The 20,146-nt window shown below is 38.1% G+C and overlaps 1 protein-coding gene across 6 annotated transcripts in view; it reads right to left on the reverse strand.

Moving 5' to 3' along the window:
• Positions 1-1,798: 1,798 nt before the first annotated feature.
• Positions 1,799-20,146, reverse strand: part of NEO1 (neogenin 1) — a 73,981-nt gene continuing 55,633 nt past the window's right edge. For 3 of the 6 annotated variants that reach the window (XM_088148454.1, XM_088148452.1, XM_088148455.1), the window contains exons 19-28: positions 19,542-19,649; positions 18,259-18,453; positions 15,635-15,703; positions 15,223-15,367; positions 13,921-14,159; positions 13,122-13,214; positions 8,839-8,997; positions 7,602-7,859; positions 6,161-6,297; positions 1,800-5,133 (exon numbers count right to left, since the gene is read on the reverse strand). In XM_088148454.1, coding sequence (XP_088004580.1) covers positions 5,050-5,133; positions 6,161-6,297; positions 7,602-7,859; positions 8,839-8,997; positions 13,122-13,214; positions 13,921-14,159; positions 15,223-15,367; positions 15,635-15,703; positions 18,259-18,453; positions 19,542-19,649 — 1,487 coding nt within the window. In that variant the 3' untranslated portion in view covers positions 1,800-5,049. Of the gene's footprint in view, positions 5,134-6,160; positions 6,298-7,601; positions 7,860-8,838; positions 8,998-13,121; positions 13,215-13,920; positions 14,160-15,222; positions 15,368-15,634; positions 15,704-18,258; positions 18,454-19,541; positions 19,650-20,146 lie in introns of all 6 variants that reach the window. The other 3 variants (XM_088148453.1, XM_088148457.1, XM_088148456.1) reach the window with 3 other exon arrangements.

Below are 20,146 nucleotides of genomic sequence, written 5' to 3' on the forward strand. Positions count from 1 at the left end.
GGTTTGGCATTCATGTGTATGGCCACAGCCAAATAAGGTGACAGGATCCAGGGCAAAATAGACTAAAGATGGAAGGATCTTATTTTTCATTGGGGAGAGGGATTTCAAGTGCAAGAGAGCATCATGACAGAGCAAGGATCAGTGCTGGTTCTAGCCCAGTCTTCAGTGAGGCTGAAAGGTCCATAATTCCTAGCAAGGCTGTTAGTTTTTACAACACGCATCTTTAGGCAAGATGACACAATACCAGGATAGGGATAACCTGGTTGCAGAACACTTACCTTAACTCCAGGAAGTCCCAGGTCCTCTTTTGTGGCATCAGCAGTCAGAAGGCTCTCTGAAGGGTGAGAAAAGACCCTGGAAAGTCACTGCAGTCAGCACAGATCAGTTTTTCCCCAGGCAGGCATCTTCTGTATCTGTTGGACTTCAATTCCCATACCTGGCTGAGCACGACAAAGGTTGAAATCCTACTTATCTGCCTATTTTGATCTCCTTCAACCTATAAAGCCTGGAACAATCTTGACACATTCCTCTTTTCATAAAAACTTGCTGACCTTCTTGTCTCATTGCTCTGCTTCCAGAACTCAGAGGAATGACAATGAGAAACAGCCTTTTTCAGAGCTTGTACCCTTCTTTTGGAGAGCTTTGTCTAGAAGTACTCAAGCACCATCAATTTCACAGTTTGTCAAAGGCCAAGTTATTTTTATTCCCTTAAGCCCTTCTTTCCTGGAAAACTTTGAGAAAATATTTTATCAGAATACACTGAGATTTTTCTCTAAGTAATACAAAAAGTCCCTTTGTAACAAAGCTTGTTTTCAATAGAAGAGAATATTTGCAGCTCAGGGTTGAACTATGGAGTTCTTGGTGCTCTCTGAACTTGGTTGTTTGCTTGCAGATGTTTCATTAGCCAACTAGGTAGCATCACTGGTGCAAGTGAGTGTGGATTTGCATATAAACATTTACACATCATTCAAGAGAGAGACACCCCCCCCCCGAAAAAAACCTTAGGAAGGAAATGAAAAGACAACACATTCTCTCCAACAGCCCACAGTCAGATAAGCAGGGATCAGCACCAGACAAACAAACAGGCAGAAAACAATTCTCTAATCAAGTAACCACCAAGGAGGAAATTACACCCCCACCAAAACTGGAAAGGCAAGATATTGCATATAAATAGGCAGCAAATCCCACACTCACTTGCACTGATGATGCTACCTAGTTGGTCAATGAAACGTCTGCAAGCCAACAACCAAGCTTAGAGAGCACCAAGAACTCCAAAGCTTGTTTGATCGACTTGGAGAAAATAACTTGAGTTATGACCCTAGGACTTCACTTACCTCAGAGTGTGTGTGTGTGTAATTTGTGAAACAAGGATAAAACTATCTGTATTCCTTGCTAAACTCTTAAAATCATTAGTAATGATTCACTTACATTATATACACTTAAAGGGAGTTATGATCATATTTCTCGTAGGAGCAGCTCTGAACCAAGGTGCTTACATCCTGAACTTCTCATCAGGTGATGCTGCTAAAATGGGAAGGCAAACTACTAAAACAAACCAACAAAAACTCTTGACAAAATTGGAACTGGATTTAGATTTTAAAAAAGTGTATTGGATATCCAATACCAAATAATAAACATGACAGTATTAAAAATGTAGAGAGTATACAGCAAATACTACAGAAAATAATGTACAGAAAGGTAGAAGTTTACAGCAGTCCTCAGAATTCTCCTACATCAAAACTGTAAAGCAATATACAGGAGTCTCTTCTGCCCCCACCCCCCACCCCCTCCCCCTTATTCAAGTGGAGGAAGCTGCACGTAGCAGCTATGAGGCTACAAGTTACACAATGTTGCAAATTTAAAACCACAAGATATGTAAAAAAACAGTGTTAAAATGTAAAAAGTGCAATACATATTGTACGCTGGCTTGAATAAATGTTTTCTTTTTGATTCAACCTTAAAAAACCAACTCTGAACAGTTGCTTTATTATTAAAAATATTCCCAACCCCCCACCCCCTTCCCAGATTCATGGCGGTATCAGCATTCACTGTGTTCTACGTAAGTAGCAATAGAGTCACAACAACCCACCAATGGGGGGGACACTGAGTATACAAGATGGCATTTCTTTGGGTCTAGTAAGAGAGAAATGTACACATCTGAGGAGCAGAATGTGCGCCTCAATTAAATTCACTGGATGCAGTGAGAACTCCAAAGATAGAAAAGACTTCATATTCTTGGCTATGAGAAAAGGTCTGTACAATGAAAAACTGCCATATGGAACACTTCTTGCCACAAGAAGACCCATTCAATGCGATTTACCTTTACATGTCTGTCCTGCCTTTCCAACAAAGGTTCAAGCACATTATTGTCACTTGCCCTGATGAAGTCAACTTTAGGACACATCTATAGTTCAATTCAGAGAATTCCATTTTAACATTTGTACATACATTAGGGTTTTTAATTTACTCTTTTAACATCTTCTAATGAGGCAAAAGAATTTTAAAAGATGTTTCTGGTTTATGAGGGTGAGAAAGGGTGAGACCTTCCCCTCTAGTTCGCATATCAAAGTTGCAAACTGCTCCCACCCTCCAAAAATGCATACAGAAGATACCTGACTGCAGGTCAAGGTGTGAACCTTTCCACTCCTTGGATTTAACTGAAAGCTGGTCACACTTTTCATTAAATGCTCCAACTCCAACCAAACAGGAGGATCAAATTAACTCACTAGAATGAAAGATGTAGTAGGCAGAAATCCACACCCTAACAGTCAACTTATGGATGTCTCTGAGGTGTCACAATGGTTACTACTGGAAGACAGAACAGTGAGCAAGGTGGTCTACTTTAAGTTTTCATGGCACTTCTTATATAATTGCAAAAAATATTCTTTTAAAAAATAGATGGCTTATTGTTTGGATTCAGCTTGGCAATTCTTAATGCTCATGTTACAGCTGCTAATCAGAATGAATCAGTTCAGCTCATCAGTTCAAACAAATGCTGATCTGCAATGGTCCATGGAAGGAAAACAGCATGGAAAAAGGAGAAATGGGAGGGACAGAAAGACAGAGAAAGGGTGACGTAGCTCTCCTCTCACCTGCTCCTGAAAATAATTTCTTCCCTGTACTATTTTAGAATGGGATAACGTATGCCAGGTGATTCTAAACCTGAATTGCTACCAACATACAATCCAAGCTTTAATCACACAGGAGGTTAAAAGAACTTACAAAGTCTCTAGTTGATTCCAGCCCTGTGTGCTTCTAAGGTTATGAACTACCTCATAATCTTGTTAGCACTTGGTACAATACCATTCAGGCCAATTAAGTTTGTTACAATAAAAAAAAAAAAAAATCAAAGCCTCCCATTCTTCAATCTCTGTTTAAGCCAACATGAGATACCCAATGCTGGTTTTTTTTGTTTATTTTTAAAAAACAAATATTCCTTTTTCAGCATGTTAAGCTGTCATCGTAGAAGATGGCAGAGAACAATATGATTATGGGCAGCAAATATAATAGAGAGGAAATAGAATTTTACCAGCTTATTAGGCATTTATTTTATCTCTCCCCCCTACTTCTTTTACTGGCTTGAGCAGCACCTGAGTCACAAACATACATGCCTACATTTTTTTCCTCTCTCCTGCAAAGATAATTTGTTTTGATTGTGGTTCAACACTGAAAGTATTCCCCAAAACCTTTAAGATAATCTACAGCTACATAGAATGGTGGCTCACACATAGCTTACAACTGATCCATGTATGTTAAAATATCTGGAATAAAACTCATGCTTCAATGTAAATATTAGGAACTATATATCTTTAAAATCAAACATTCAAACAATGAAAGCTGTCCTGCTAAGATACGCTGTGGTATCTTATCTTAAAGGACCCAACATTATGAGTGGAACATCCTTTGCAATTGGCAAGGAACAGATTAAATGACTAATTTACAAAGGAGATGAGAACTTAAGTCTTCATCCTATTTTTAAAATTCCCTTTGATGAATTGGGGCTGATTAATATGATATTTTTTGGAGCCACAGGAGTAATGCTAATGTACTTTTGGCAAGGGCTTGTATGGACAGAGGTAATGACAAAAGTGAGTAATCGCAGACAGAGTTAGTAGCCATTCTGGAATTATTCCTAATAATAATTTATTTAATTCACATCTGGGCATACTGTAGGGGATGGTTTAAACTAGTCCGATGAATAAAGTTGCATTGCATTGCCCCTGAAAACAGTGAAACTTCCTACCACTCTGTGGCTTCCAGCCCAAGCCTACCTATTCTACTCCCATACTGAAAACGCTCAAAAGCAAAAAGTTTCTCAGTGTTACATTTCAATCCAAACAGATAGCTAACCTCACAGTGATGAGAAAGGATCTAGTCAGGCTTTTAATTATTATAATATAAAAATAAAAAAGCTTACAAAAAGCAATGCAGCATACCCCAAGGCCATGGATTAACTGCTGGAAGGTGACATAATTATACACACTAAAAAAGAAAGAAAAATAAAAAAACCCAACCCAAAAACGAACGAATAAACGGAACAATCCACACTGGCAATGAATTCCCGTACACAATAGAACAAGCAATCAGACATCCGTCTAGGCTGTGGGAAACAACACAAATTTCTTTTTTGTCAGATTACACTTTTTTTTTAATAAAAAAGATACAATAAAATAAAAACACACAAATAAAATTGTACATAAATGTGAATGTCCAACACTGAAAAAGCAGGGAAGGTCACAGCACCGAGACAAAACCTGTCTCAGATTAATGCTAACTTTGTCTGGATACTAGATTTCATCAGCCTGAGACATCTCCCCACTCCTCGCTTGTATCATCTCAGCAAGAAGTGGAATCCCAACATTCAAACAGGTTCATTTCAGGGTAATGAACTAGAAAAGTCACTTGGTTAACCAGAACTGGCCCCGATGCTGCAGCTGGTTGCAGGTCCCTTTTGTGCTGTCCCCTAGTCTTTATACATTTCCTTGTGCTCCAAGGCTAAGCCCCAAGACCTGTGAACTAGGATTTGGAGTCATTCCTTGGGGAAGGTGATCATGCTGTGGTGATGGCATTAAGGTCCTTCATTAGTCCTTCCAGGTGGGCCATCTCTTTGGTGAGTTCATCCGGTTCATAATTCTGCAGGAGATTTAACAGGGTTATTGGACAAGATGAGCTGCACTGCTGGGCAGGGAGGAAGAAGAATTATGGCCAATGGTGCTAAGGTAGGACACAGCAGCAAAGCCACATTGCTTGGCTATGTTGCTGCAGAAATGGAAATGGGCCCTTCTAATTTTCATTTTGCAAAAGCAATGCAGGGAGAAAAACGAAGGCAATGGCAGCACCAGAACACATAATCTGAACATACCCAGACAAATAATAAATGAGGTATTAAGGCAGAAGTGATGGGAGAGGAGAAAACGAGCAAGCAACTTTCCTGCACCCACAATTATAGTTATGAAGTAATGATTCATGTTTAATTGCCTCTCCAAATTTTGCTATTACATGAAAACACTGAATTAGATCGTTGGTCCCTTCAGAACAATACTGCCGAGCCCATTTAACTGGAGCTTTAGAAGCCTTAGCAGTGCTATTTCAGATCTTTTAAACTGCATTACTAGGACAAAAGGGAACATCTATTAAAGAGAAGAAATTCATAACTATTGATGAACCAAACATGGGGGCAATTAACAGCAGAGCACCTTATAAATGCTCAATATATCCTGCAGTTAACTGTAATCTGCTTTTAAAAAGCTTGGGCTGCAATGCTGTGATCCAAGGGGTACCTTCCTAGGGAGTATAGGATTGTTGGGTTTTCTCCAAGGTCAGAGGAGAGCTCTCTAATATTGCACAGAAATCCAACACTGGATTCCCAATCCCACCAATATTGCTGGCCTTTAAGAGGGGTTGATCCTCACGCTGGAAACTCCAACTTCAGTTAGATAGGACAGAGTGTGCCCCAGTGGTTGCCAGGAGATGGATCAGGAAGTCCTTCGGACTGGAGAAATAATTTCCCTAGAACGTGACTAGATATATCTAGTCTACTTTCTTCCTGCCTACAGTGTGCAGCAGAAGGGTTTCATTACCATTATTTTTACATTGATTTACAGGCATGAATTCAAACGTGATATAGCACGACCAGGCTATATTCTAGAAGTGCACTTACACTTTCTGTGTCTTCAAGCATCCTTGTGGTTTCCTGCACTTCAGGGGCACTTGGGACTACAACTGGCATTGGAGGCCGAGTCCTTCCTAGAGTTCCAATTGATGCTGTCTTCACTGAATGAACTGGATGGCTAGAAGCTTGACACAATTATAATCATGGTTAATCTTTTAACTGACAAACTTATATAATGGCATATTGATAATGTAAAAGGTTTGTTGCCATTAAATAGTTTATATCCATAAATACAGGAAAGATGGCAACTGTGGCATCATGATCCAAACCCCTCCCTTTTGTACATGCGTCAATGAGCCACATCTATACAAAAGGATGGTGTTTCAATTGCAATAACTGAACAATCTTGCTTGTTTTAATGAACCTCCTTGGTTGCAGAGGAGGAAGAGCAGGAGCCAGGGAAGCTCCTTATTTTTAAGGAGTTGGGTTCTATCACTGCAGCCTTGGCAGAACCAATGCCCACAGCTCCTGGTTCAGCCACCTAGTCTATAAGAGCATCAGTGCAATTGCATTGATATCCAAAGTTCAAAGAGATGGAAGAATGCTAGGTTTGTTGGAAGAACCCTATGGGAATTGTGGTTTACCCAGGAGAAATTTATTTGTCCTGTATTCAACTTTCTGCAGCTAATTATGATTAGTACTAGCTATATTTGGGTGATAATGGAACAATTTCTGTGGCACTTTTGAGCTGACAGCATTTCTGGCCTAATCAGCTGAAAACTCTTGTTTTCCTCAGACTGACAACACCTTATTACTTGCTACTCCTTATTACTTTTTCCTCCTAATTACTTTTTATTGATACATAACTCTGCATGTATTGAATACTGGACTGGAACCAAGGACTTCAGAACTACTGATTATCTATGATGAGTGAATAAGTTTGAACACAATTCTGTGACAAGGGTTACATAGCTCAAGAAAAAGGCGAAATCGTTTTTATATAAATTCCACAGAATAAAAGAAAGCTAAAGGGTGGGAACAAGGGTAATGTCTTCCCAGTTTCCCTGATAAATTGGCAAGAAAGGGGAGATCAGGTCTTTGCATTAAAGCAAATAAAAAAGTCAGTGTAAACAAAAAGGTGATTTATTCAACTTCCCTCAGCAGGGAAGACATTCTTGCAGAGAAGTGCCAATAAACTGACCTTCTAGAGAAATTGTGATTTTGTTGCAGTTGTCAAAAACCTCAAAGAAGCTCTGACACTCTTCTCTAGTTCAGTGTTTTTCAATCTTGGCAACTTTAAGATGTGCGGACTTCATCTCCCAGAATTCCCCATCCAGCATGCTGGCTGGGGAATTCTGGGAGTTGAAGTCCACACATCTTCAAGTGCCCAAGTTTAAAAAAACAGAGATCTAGATCACATTAACAGTATCGCTGAACGATTCCCTCCATTCTACTTTCACTCTTCTGTAACACAGTCACTGGTACTCACCTTGCTGTGATAACAAAGGTGTGCTTGGCAAGGCAGGGTCATAGGTGCTGCCAGTGGGTGGGACTGCTGGCACCGCAAAGCTTTTCAGGGGATGAGAGGGACGGACGTGGGCAGTGGGGAGGTTTTGGTTCGTCTCCTCTTCCTGTGTACTGGGCAGGTAAGATCCGGAAGCACTCTCTGGCTCTTGGTGGTCAGCACAGCATGTCTGAGATGAAGAAGCTGGCATGGTATCTGTGCTAGGTGTATTTCGAACAGATTCTGGAGATTAGGAAAGAAAATGAAAGATTAGATTTACTTCCAAATAACAATCCCAGAGTCCCTGAAAATGCCAGGCATCTTCAGTGGCATTAGGTAGTCCCCCAACAGTAAGTCACAAACATCCTTTATTCCCAAACAAGGCCAACAACTGAGAGGATGAGAAAGTCACCCCAAAACTCACCTAGTCAGCATTTACACAAACCTCTACACTGCTGCTAAAGTCTTATGCTTTTAATGTAGGTTATATAATGGGTTAATTTAAAAAAAAAATCTTAGGATCTGATACAATCATTGAATCAAAACAAATAATATTAAGCTTTCTAAAATACCATTGAATTTGTTATCTTATTCATCCTCCTTTATATTTCTTAGCTGGATAGCTTTTAAGTAGTTTTATTAATGCTAGGTACAGATACCTCCAAGTTGTCAATTTTTCCATTTTGGATGCAAGAATGGGTACTCTGATGTTGGAATTTAGTTCAGTCCACTGTTGCAAAAAGAAGCTACTAGCACTCTACAATTAAATAAGGGAGTATTCTCACTACAGAGTCACTATTTGCAGCCTTAATAGTAAGACAGCAAATTATGCAAATCTAAATTCTCAACAGAGAAACTGAATTACCATCAGAGCCAAGATAAAAGCTTAAATGTGCCATTCACTAAAAACACAGAAATGACAACCTTATTCTCAGAGCTTAAAAGGTTGAGGGCTATTGAACAGTAACAGTTAGCTATGACTTAAATATAACAGAGTATGCAGAACAAATCAAATCCATCTATAACATTTGCTATTACAAAAGGAAAAAGGAACACAAAATTAGTTCAATCGGTAGATACAACCTTCTGAGTTTAGTAGAATTGGGCTAGAGATGGCAACCCAAACATGTCATTCGATGTTTGTAATTGGATAATATGAGGCTCTTGTCCTCACATTTCTTTTGCTAACGGTTGTCCTCCAAAAACAGATCATTCTTCTCACCTGTGGAATTAGCCCTGTCTGAATGGGACACAGATGTGCCAACTGGCCATAGGTTTGCCTGATGATGGAGATAGTTGCAGGTTGGAGAAGCGAGGCTGCCGGAGTGGAAATGATGGTGAGGGTTATCAAGGGAATGGATGGGATGAGCACTAATCACAGCTGCGAATGAACATAAGACAGAAAAAAAGCTTAACACAGACCAACCAGCATGCATGCTGAAGTGAAGCCCACCCACTTTTATCAACAAAAATGCATTAAAACAAACAGACAGACAGACAGACTAGGACTCCTGGTTCCAGATTCCTGGAAGAAGAGGAACTATTCTGTCAAGAAATTTCCAGGGATATAAACATTAGGAAGCAAGAATTGCAGATGCTGGCTTATTCGGTGCTGAAGCATCTGATTTGCTTGAAAGGAAACTTCATGGTTTCCTAGGACCCTGTGTTGAGGTGAGGAGTGAGACTGGAGTACAGATGATAAAACTGAAGTTTCTGTTATATATGAGCAAAGAGGAATTATGATATCTGAGGATGAACTGGCAGCTATGCACTGGATCATAATTAGGAATGAGTAATTTTGAACAAAGTATCTCCAACTTTACAGTATTATATAAAAGTAAATGTATGCATTCCTCAACATAAAATTGTAAGTATAATAAAAGAAGGGAAAACTGAATTCCAAGAAGCCAGGCTGAGGAAGAAACAGTACAGTACAAAATATTTTAGGGGGGGGGGCAGACATATTGATTATTGCTTATTTTATAAGGAATAATATAAATTATTTATTGCCTTATAAACTAGAAATATACAGATATATCTATCTATCTATCTATCTATCTATCTATCTAACAATCTATCTATCTATCTATCACATAAATATATATACACAAGACAACCAATTATTTAGGTTGTACGAATTCAGCCTGCCACCTTAGTTTCATGTGTATAGAAACACACTAACAGTACTTGTAATCTGGCAAGCAAATAAATGACTTCATTGCTGTTACAATTTCCCTTCAGTTAACAATTTCTGCACTCCTACTAATGCTGAGCTTATTTATAAATCTCCAATCCTTAAGTAACCAAAAAGGATCATCTTTTCACTGTCTAGACAGATCGTTTCTCGTGCTGAAATCAACAGAGAAATCCTAGGTTTTAATTTAGCTGGCTACAGGTCCATTACTTTCTTTAGTTCAGTTATTATTTAACATACATAAAAATAACGCTTTTAAAATAAAACCCAAAGAAAGTTTAATTCACTGTTCCCATACTGCCAATGGAAGGGAATATAGTTGTGAGATGATGATAAATGTTAAACCTGCAATATATTTCATACTGAATACTACCCAAGGATCTGAATAGTTTAGATATATTACAAATTGGGATAAAATTGACAGTATAGCTTACAACAAACTCAGTAATGGTACCCAACCACTCTCATATTATTGGTTTCATTAAGAAATAATTATATATCAAGTCTGCACCATTGTTGACTTTGCACCAGATTGGAGTGCTGTGCATGGAGAAGCTTATGGTAACCCTGAAATTTAATCTACTGTTAAGGCGAATTTAAAGCTGGTTTGGAGTCACAGAGTAGAACAAGCAAGCAAACTAACAGCAGCGCCTGTAAAAAAACAGTGGTGTTTGTTAATCTGTCAGTGTCCTTTGGGGAAGTAAGAGGGGCAAATGATGCAATGCAAACAAACTAACAAGCGATCTGACCTCAGTTTACTTCATTTACCAGCCAGATCTCCTCCCAGGTAAAATCCAACATGCTCAATTACTTAAATACAGACAGGCATGTTTATACACCAATGTTTTCTTTCTCTCTTTCTGTGCATGAAGGCATTTTTGTTCATCCCTATCAACCACAGGCTCAGGTAATACACACACAAGAGAAAGATGTAATATTTTACGGTTGCCAACTTATATCCTTATAATGTTTAAACTGTGAATCAATATTATGTCTGCTTGGGGTCTACCAAGAAGAATTACTCACTACAGTGAAAGAAAACAAGATTGTAAATAACAAAACATGGTGGTCCTATTGCCCATCCCAAATGATGGGGAGGTAAAAACAACTGCTACTTGCGTGTCAGTATTACAGCCAGGTACCAAGTATCCATCTCATACCACTGCTCAGTACTTCCCAGGTTGCCCCAGGCATTTTTACATATCTTTCTTATTTTCTACGGCTCTTCCACAACATATCCTGTGGCAAACTTCTGTTGGGCAGCACGCAAGATTGGGAAACCATTACAAGCGTGGATCAGAATAGCGAGGTGCAGATGTGGAATCCAAGGAGGGGAAGAAAGGAAACCCTGCCATTAATCATATTAATCTTTCCCCAAGACTTTCCACTGCCCTATATACTGCCCTTCTTACATGCATTTTTGCCTCCCTGGCTTTTTATAGATACTTGTTTTATCTACTAATACTTACCTATTTTATGCACTGTGTAGTATATTATACATATGGTATTTTATGGTGGTGCTAGGTTTATCCATATCTTATTCACTGTATTTCTACTTAGGCATGATTTGCCTATTATATATCATTATAGTTTTGATTTTCTTGATTATTCTGGCATTTAATACCTCCTGGGTCAGTCCTTCCTATGACTGGTTTTGCATGTCTGCCCTTCTTCATTATATCATTTCCTTATTTTTTATATTCTATTATTCTTTGCCGGGCTTTGGCCATAATAAAGTTTAGTTTTTCAGTAAAAAAACAGAAAACAAATGCATTAATAGAACAACATGATAAGGCAATAATCTCCAAAAATGAATGAATGTTATTGGTCTCACTATATTAAAATTGAGGAGAAAAGCAACAAGAAAAGATTTGTGAAACTATGAAACATTTTAAACATATCAGCCTGGAATAATGAAAGTTTGCTTACACCATTTGTGAGAGAATTACTCTGTAGTATATCTCCACCATAACCACAACCCATGCTAGTCTTAATATTGTATATAAAAATGGTTCAACTTCATGATGGGGAACATGACATTTGGATTTTCATCACTTTCAGTGCTTCTTAAATACCCTTTTAAATCACAGTGATTAATTAATTTTGGATGCCTTCTTCTGACCTCAATTTCTCAGTATATTTCTCCTACTGTTTCACTACCCTAAGTGAGGAGCCATCAGCATCACTTGGTCTCTTCTTGATCTCCCATCTTGTAACTTCCATGGCCCAAATACCATCTGTTTCCCTCTAGCACTTTCCCAACTCTTTTAAAGAAAAATAAATCAGTTTAAAATCTTTGCAATTCCATGAAACACAAATCAGTATGTCACCACCGTAGTTATACAAGTTATGCTATATAGAGGATCTCAACTCTGTTCAGAGAAAACTCACATTATTTCCCTCAGTTTTTTCTACTACTGTGTACATGATTTTCAGTAGGTATAAGCAGTATCTGGGTAATTCACTATTGCACTCTGGCTCTGATTTCTATTGTTCTGGCATTCTATCTACTTCATAATATTTAAATATATTAAACTGATTGAGCCCGCAACCGCACATGACATTTCTTGGATATAAGCATGCCATATATAAACAATGGCTGAGTAAGTTCCATTTAGTGTTGTTACTTAATATTTGTTAAATTATTTAATGACAAGCCTACATCCATACATGAAGGTGAAAGGTCCAAGCCCATTCCCTGGTGTAAGTCTAACCTATGATATAATACAGGCTATTCTTACTAGAATAGCATGACAGACAGAGTAAATTGATTTCTGCTGCCAAGGTGAATCTACAAAAGCAAGTGGGACTGGGGACAAAGTCAATGTCTAAGGAAAACTTTAAGAAGCTCAGATTCAGTGTTCTTCAGATTGGCCATTAAACCAAACCAGAGAAGAAAGGCTTCTTTTCCCCTGCGCCTGAATTCTGGCCCACTCAGTATAATGGAAGCCATTACAAGCGTGGATCAAAGCAAAGAGGTGCAGGGGCACAATCCAAGAAGGGGGGGAGGAAACCCTGCTCTCCCTGTATGGAGAAAGGCCTTCCTTCCTCACATGTGGATATCTACCCTTGCAGCTTCTTTCTACGGTCCTATATAGGAAGAACTTAATAACATTAATTCTAAAAAAAGGAAGCAATCAGTGGGAAATGGAAGTGGGTTATTTAGCCAGAAGACTATTTAGCATGTGTATTACTTTGGCATTAGAATATTGCTTTAAATATACTGCAAGATAACCTTGTAAGGATGGATTGGAACCAAAAATGTTTGATTCAAGGTGGCTTTGGTAGATAATACCTGAAGCTAGACTTACGTTGAGGAGGTTGAGAATCAAATGGCATCATCATCTTTGGTCTCATCCCTCTTCTTCCTGCAAGGGTGGACATGCTATCCTCTGACTCATGCCCTAGATTGAGAATAATAAATGTTAGCTTCTGCTGTCTTTATGTCCTATAAGGAAATAATCACAAGATTCAGCAGCTTAAGTGTTTTAAAACAACTATCTCTTCCTAAAAGTGCTCTTCAAGTATTGAAAAAGTATTTTCCCTTTCTTCAAATATTTCATTCAAAGAAATTTGCAGCCTTTATTGCTAAAATTCTACAAAATAAAATAAAAACCAGAAGAGAATCTCTCAGTGGATTTTTAGTAATAAAAATAATGTATTTAACAATATAGGTAGTCCTCAGGTTAAGAATGCCTGATTTAGGGACGACCCGTAGTTAAGAACGGAGCCTGCTGTAGCAAAATTTGAGTTAAATACACAATACTACTTATACAGTATTATACAATAATACAGTTCTGGCTTACATACAAATTCTACTTAAGGATACACCTTGGGAATGGAACTCACTCTTAAACTGGGGACTACCTGTAATGACACATTCATAGCATAAGTACTGCAGATTTTTTCTTATGATTTGCATTCTGCTATGTAAATATGGCATTATTAACATAAAGAAAATGGTGGCAACTGAAAACAATTGTGAGTTGTCCCAACAGGGGAAATTTCATCATGCTTACTTCACTATAGTCTATGCTCTGCATCTTAATTATGTCTGGTTTTATCATATGCTGCAAAGCGAACGATAAGTTCAACATCATCTACCCTCACCTCTGTATGAGTTTCGTCTCTGATGAATATTGCTGTCCATAGAGTTGTCAACTGGTGTGATGTCCTGGGAATTCCGAGGGATTGGGGTATCTGTCATGATTGGGTTGGGATCTGGAGATTTATCAATAGGCTTCAGCTCCAGTCTCTCATGATGAATCCAAAGATCTGGTGGCTTGACATCCTTGGAATTCCCTTTGTATTTATGAGACCCATTCACAGATTTACAAGCAGCTCGTTTTCTTTAAAAGAAAAAAAAATCACCCAATTTTCCTACAAGAGCTATCTTCCATAAAAATATCTTCATGCACATTAACAGTGCCCAGTAATACGTTCTGTATTGCACATGAATGATCTTCACTCTTTCTTTTCCAAATGCTCACCCAAGAATAATGGGAAGTTTCCTTGTTTATCTCATTGGATGCCAAAGTTCATTCCCTACCACCAGCATGTTCACCTCTCAACCTCTCAGAAGCAGTCACTTCTGCTGACCTTAAATACTGAGGACTGAAAACCATTGTCCTGCCCTTAGTGCTGTATATCCTGTAGCAACAAAAATCACCTTATCCACGCTTCATGCAAAAGGGGAAAGAAGAAGCCATGGAGATGACTTTGGAGAAGTCATCCAGGAACAGTTAAAACTACAAAATTTTGTTACTATAGCCTATTTCAATAAAGTATAATTTTATTCTTCCTGTGAAGTCAGTTTCCTGAACTGATCTACCTCTGAGCTGACAGACAAACAGAAAAAAAGAAAATACTAGAAGCCTGGTGGTTTTGTATTATTGTCTCTTCCCATGCCTAAGAGAGCTCAGAAACTGATTAATTTCACTCCAGCTAGTTTTGCCCAGGTATTGCGGGAGAGTTGTCGAATTAGCATTTGCCTTACAAGACCTGAAGCCAAGTTATCAGGGAGAGCGAGGCAAATGTTCCCTCCAATGGAGAAGCAGAGGCACAGCAACTCAAGATAGCAAAACATACCCACCCACCCGAAACATAGTTTTGAAATGGTTTCAACTATACTGCATCTGAGCCAGTAACGCATTAGTTCAGCCCTCCAACACTGTTCATATTATAAAAACAGAGAAGTCTAGAGCTGTTAAATTGGTATAGAACCCTTATGTGGGAAAGCCCTAAAATTTAAGTTCACACAAACGCACAATATGCAACTTTATTTTGCCTTTTTATTATATTGAATCCAATAGGCCTCTTCATTGTAAATCACACCCGTATCTCTGAAACCAGCAGAAAGGCACACCCTACCCCACCCCACCCCACCGCAGAGCAACTGAAAAAAAATCTTACTTCTTCTGGTGAGAGGTGGTCCGTCGAGTGCAAAATACAGCAACAATCACTACAACCACAATGGTGATCACTCCCACAGATACAATTATTATCAGAAGCATATTGTATTCTAATGGAGAGGGGCTGCCATGAGGGCTGTTGCTTCCTAAAAAAGAACACAAAAATTATTCTAAATTATTTTAGAGTTGTCATTTTATTTTGAATGAAAGAACTGAAAATTACTGCTTAAGGTAAATAAAAATCCATTTTATCCAAGAGAGACATCTTGCCTTGTTGGGAATTTCAACTGGATTTTTCTCTTTCTAATAAGCCCTTGACATTGACCTGAAAAACACGCCCTATCTTTTGGGGAAATTATAACATGAATTGTTTTCAAGATCTTGGCTATCAACAGAGATGAGAACATACTTACCACTGATGGGTGTTTTATGGTCTGTTCCAGCATCCACTGGCCGATTTCCTTTTCCTGCAGATCCCAATGCTGTAGAATAAAATGTTAACTGTGTAAAGTGTTTTGACTATCTCATCTTGTCAATTTTTGAAAGTTTAATACATTGCTTAACTTTTGCTTTTACACAGATCACAGGTGGGCAACCTGTGGCTCTCCAGCATCTATTCAGCCTGAGATTACACCACCCCAAATATTTTAGTGGAAAATTGTCAATGTTTTTCAAAAATAATAGATGGGAATGGGAATAGGGGGTTCTAATAGGCCAACCACTCTCATTTGCAATAAAAAAAGAGTCCCTCCCCTCAAAAATATCAATCCCAAATTGTGCCAGAGAAATCAGACTATTTTACTAAAGAATTTAGATGGAAACAGATTGGAATTTGGGGGGGGGGGGAGTTGAAGGAGAAAATAGCAGTTTGATTCTCATAATACTTTTGCTTCAATCGCCACCCTTAAAATCCTCCAGAAAAACTAAAAATAGACCCTAAAGTGTTAATTACTGTACACCCCTTCTTGTGACATCACCAAATAACAGGATGACTTCTGAAGCCCTCTAGGAGGCTGATTTTTTGCTTCTGATTGCCCAAAGGTTGCCCATCCCCAAGATAGACACATACTCCAAACACACACACACACACACACAGTAGAGCATATTTAAAGATGCTAAATCAATTATATTAAGAATAGCTAGAATTATACCCTTGTAATCACAGATATGACCACTGTGTAATAGTCCGAATCTTTTCTGATAACAAGACAAAATGCAATATTCTGTACATGTAAGACCTTTGTTTTTTTAATTCTCTGTGCCCCTTTTCTGAACAGCTGGAGCCTACAGAACTGTCCTACCAATGGTTATCTTACTACAGCCCATATTCAGTCAGTGAATATAATGGCAAATATTTTCAAGACATATTAAATCTGAAAGGGAAGTAGGCACATTATGATTATCCTCCTGCTTAATCCTTTCTAACAAAGCCTGGAACACATTTAGGAATATCTATAAGCAATGCAGCAGTCAGTTCTTGACAAATTCCAGTTGATATATGCTCTTGTCCACTGGATATTGATAAGAGGTAGATGCAGTGAGATTCACTTCAAAGAGAATACACAGCTGGATGAATGCAATAATTTTTTGCTGCTATTCTATTGTTCTTATTCTTTTCTTGCTTTCATTCATTTAAAGATACTGTGTATTGGTTTTGGTTTCTGATGACTGTACATAAATAAACATCTGTAAATGTGTGTCGTTAACGTATATGTGAATCGCTCTTGCAACAGTATTGTCAGATCTTCTAAGCAATACTATAAAAGTAAAAAATGAAAGAGATTAAAAAGTTAAAAGCCTACCCATTAATGGACTATTTTCATTTTAAAAAGAGAGAAATGTACTGTTATCCAGAGAATTCAAAAGTTATTGTGCAGTTTTAATTTTTAATAATTTCACTTCTAGATAAGATATAAAAAAATGCACACATTCCAAATATACTCTTTACCAAAAGAAACTCCAGTTTCTTATACTTTAAAATTTCACAAGAATACTGACATTTAATAGTGCAAGGCTGTAAGAAAAACAATAATACTCATAAAAGATAGCATAACACATAAAGCACATCTATTGGTTTACCTTGATCATTAGACATTTTATCTGATGATTCAGCTACCAAGGCAAGCACAAGGGAAGAAGCACACAAAAGACCAAAATTCACTGACACAGAAAGAATCATCTCTGAAAATGGGAAATGAAAATTGCACTACCACTACTACCACCACTAAAGGTAGGCACCACTAAGATGGGCAACCCTCACTCAATAACAAAACCCTTGGCAAGCTGTAAAGGGCTTCTCAGTCTTTTGGCTGAGACCAAGCATAGGAATCAACGCACACCCCTTCCTCAAGAACCCGTTGCTTGAGGAGGAAAACAGAATGAGGAAGGAGTATGTCAGAAAGACAGCAAGGAAGGAAAAAGGCATGAGAAAAAAGAAAACGGGACTTCTTCTCACTGCTTGCTTCAGCCTTGCCCAGCACTGGTGTGCAATCCAGCTCCCAACGGATGAATCCTGGGAGGACACATCTCTCAAAGGCCAAAGGTGGGCCACCCTTGTGCTAAAGCTTCTCAGAAAGCATTATCTGCTCTTCAGCTCAACCAAAACATTATATATATTACAGATGCATATTTCCTAACCAAATCATGATAGGCCACCGCAGCGCACTGTAGAAGTCCAGATAACAAGCAGCTGTTCTAATGAGGGCAATGCCTGATAAACAATCTACTCAGAAAAACATATAAGATATTGCTTGCACCACCAAAAAACCCCCTATATTTTCAAGTTAAGCGTTTAGTTTATTGGTTTTCACCCTACAGAAATGGCCTGAAAAATTACTATTTATCTTTTCTACTTTAGTGCAAACATTTTAATAACCGTTTGCTTCCATCCACCTGGGTCATGGGAAAAGTAAAGCCAAAACCCCAGACAGAGAATTCCTTTTTTTTTTTTTACATTCACCATGTGAAACCTTGTTCCTCACAAACCGCTTGTCTCGTATATTTACTCAGAAGCGTACAGTATTGCACTGCAACCTACCTTTAGGGGTCCTGAACTGTACGGACTCTGACATGGGGCCCATGCCTTTGGAGTTACGGGCTTGGATTTTGAAGTAATACGCTGTGTCAAGGGTTAACTCTTGAATCTGGTGGGTCAGTCTATTGCCTACTACTGGTTCAATGACCCAATCATGTATTTCAGCGTTGACATCTGTGCTATAGTAAATTATATATCCTGCACAACAAAAACAGAAGAGCTGGTGAATTATGAAGGCATGCTTCCAAGCTCTGAAAAATTCATATTTCTCATGCTTTTTTCAATCTCTTCCGCTAAAGACACACATATATTGAATTACTGCCATTAGAAAAGGAAATCAAGGTCACGTCCTCAATTCAGCCTATTTACATCTAACCAAGTAAAATCCATGTACATTTAAAATGTAAGCTAGATTAACTGAAACATCGAAATTGCTATAGAGTACTAAAGGAAAAATGGATAATGCATTATTAAATCCAAGTCTCTGATTCACATATTCCATAACTCACAGAAGAAAACCATTTGCATTGCAGAAGAAATGTGAGAGGAGTATTATTTTCTATGTACCACAATAAAACATAAGCAAGGGAAAAAAGCTTTTGATGACCTCTTGTAGGTGTCTTCCACAAAAATAAATAATTAGCATCAAGCTAATTATTGAAGTCCATCTTTTCTTATTTTTCCTTGTGTAATGAGGGTGAGACCATTCTTCCCCATCCATTCATTCTCTTTAAGCCCAGTCCTCAACTACACGTACACTTTCTTCCAGCTGCGGCTTAAACCAGCAAATTCTGAGTGTGTAACACTATGTAAACATATGTAGTAAGGCTGTGCAGTACTCTGGATTCAATTCCCAAAAAGTGCTTCAAAGCACATAAGGGCATGAATATAGCATCTCTCTGCAACTCTGTCAAGTAGTTGCTTCTTTTCCTGCATTGTACAGCTGCTCTCCACAGCTGTACAGCTGCCCACCACAGGCTGGGGTGGTGGGAAGCTACTTAAGAAGTTGGAGACAAGCACTACACTGTAGCCCTCTGTACACTTAAGTATCTTTCTGAAATCAAATCCAAGGCATTGCACAGTCCTAACATTTGCACAGACAAGGGACAAGCACATTCATACTGTTAGCATGACGTGCGTCCATCGAATCATCCTATCTGCCACAAGAAATATTATACATCTACAACCTATAAAGAGCTTAGAGCTTTATCCAATGTAATTAATATCTTTCTTCCCACTTATTTATAACATCATCATCACTGTATGTTATCCAAAAGACATTTCACCTGTAATTTTGCCATTGGCTTCAGATGGAGGTTGCCAGTTGACTATTATAGTTCTGGGCTTTCCTTCTTTGCTGACCACTGTTACATCCTTTGGTGGGGAAGTTGGAACTGCAAGAAAATTTAAATTAAACATTAATTTAATGTTTAATTTTAATGTTTAAAATTAAACATTAAATTTAATTTAATTTAAAACATAAATTAAACATAAATCTTTATAATTCAGTGTGTTTTCTGCAAAGAGTTAAAGCCAATTACAAAAAAATATAAGCCTGCCAAGCAATAGTAATTTAAAATTTGCCTGCTAATGCAGAAACACTAATACTAAAAAGCTTAAGATTTTGCACGCAGGACTTAACAATGAATATAATCTTCTGATGAGTGACATCTCATCAAAGCCCCCTCCTCACCATCAGCGCTTACTATCACATCTTCTAAATCTTGCTACTTACTAGACGATGTATTGAACTGTAATTTATAACAGTATCAGTGAAAGTTATAAGAAATGATGACTCCACAGAGTCCTAACTCCATTTTATAGAGTTTCAAATCATGTACAGTATTCTGTGGAATTTAGAAAAAAAAACAGAAAAATTACAGCTCTCTAT

Source organism: Python bivittatus, unplaced genomic scaffold (genome assembly GCF_059951505.1).
Source record: "Python bivittatus isolate LINGU-HERP-01145 unplaced genomic scaffold, Pbiv_v1 ctg000530_np1212, whole genome shotgun sequence".
Taxonomy (NCBI): Eukaryota; Metazoa; Chordata; class Lepidosauria; order Squamata; family Pythonidae; genus Python; species Python bivittatus.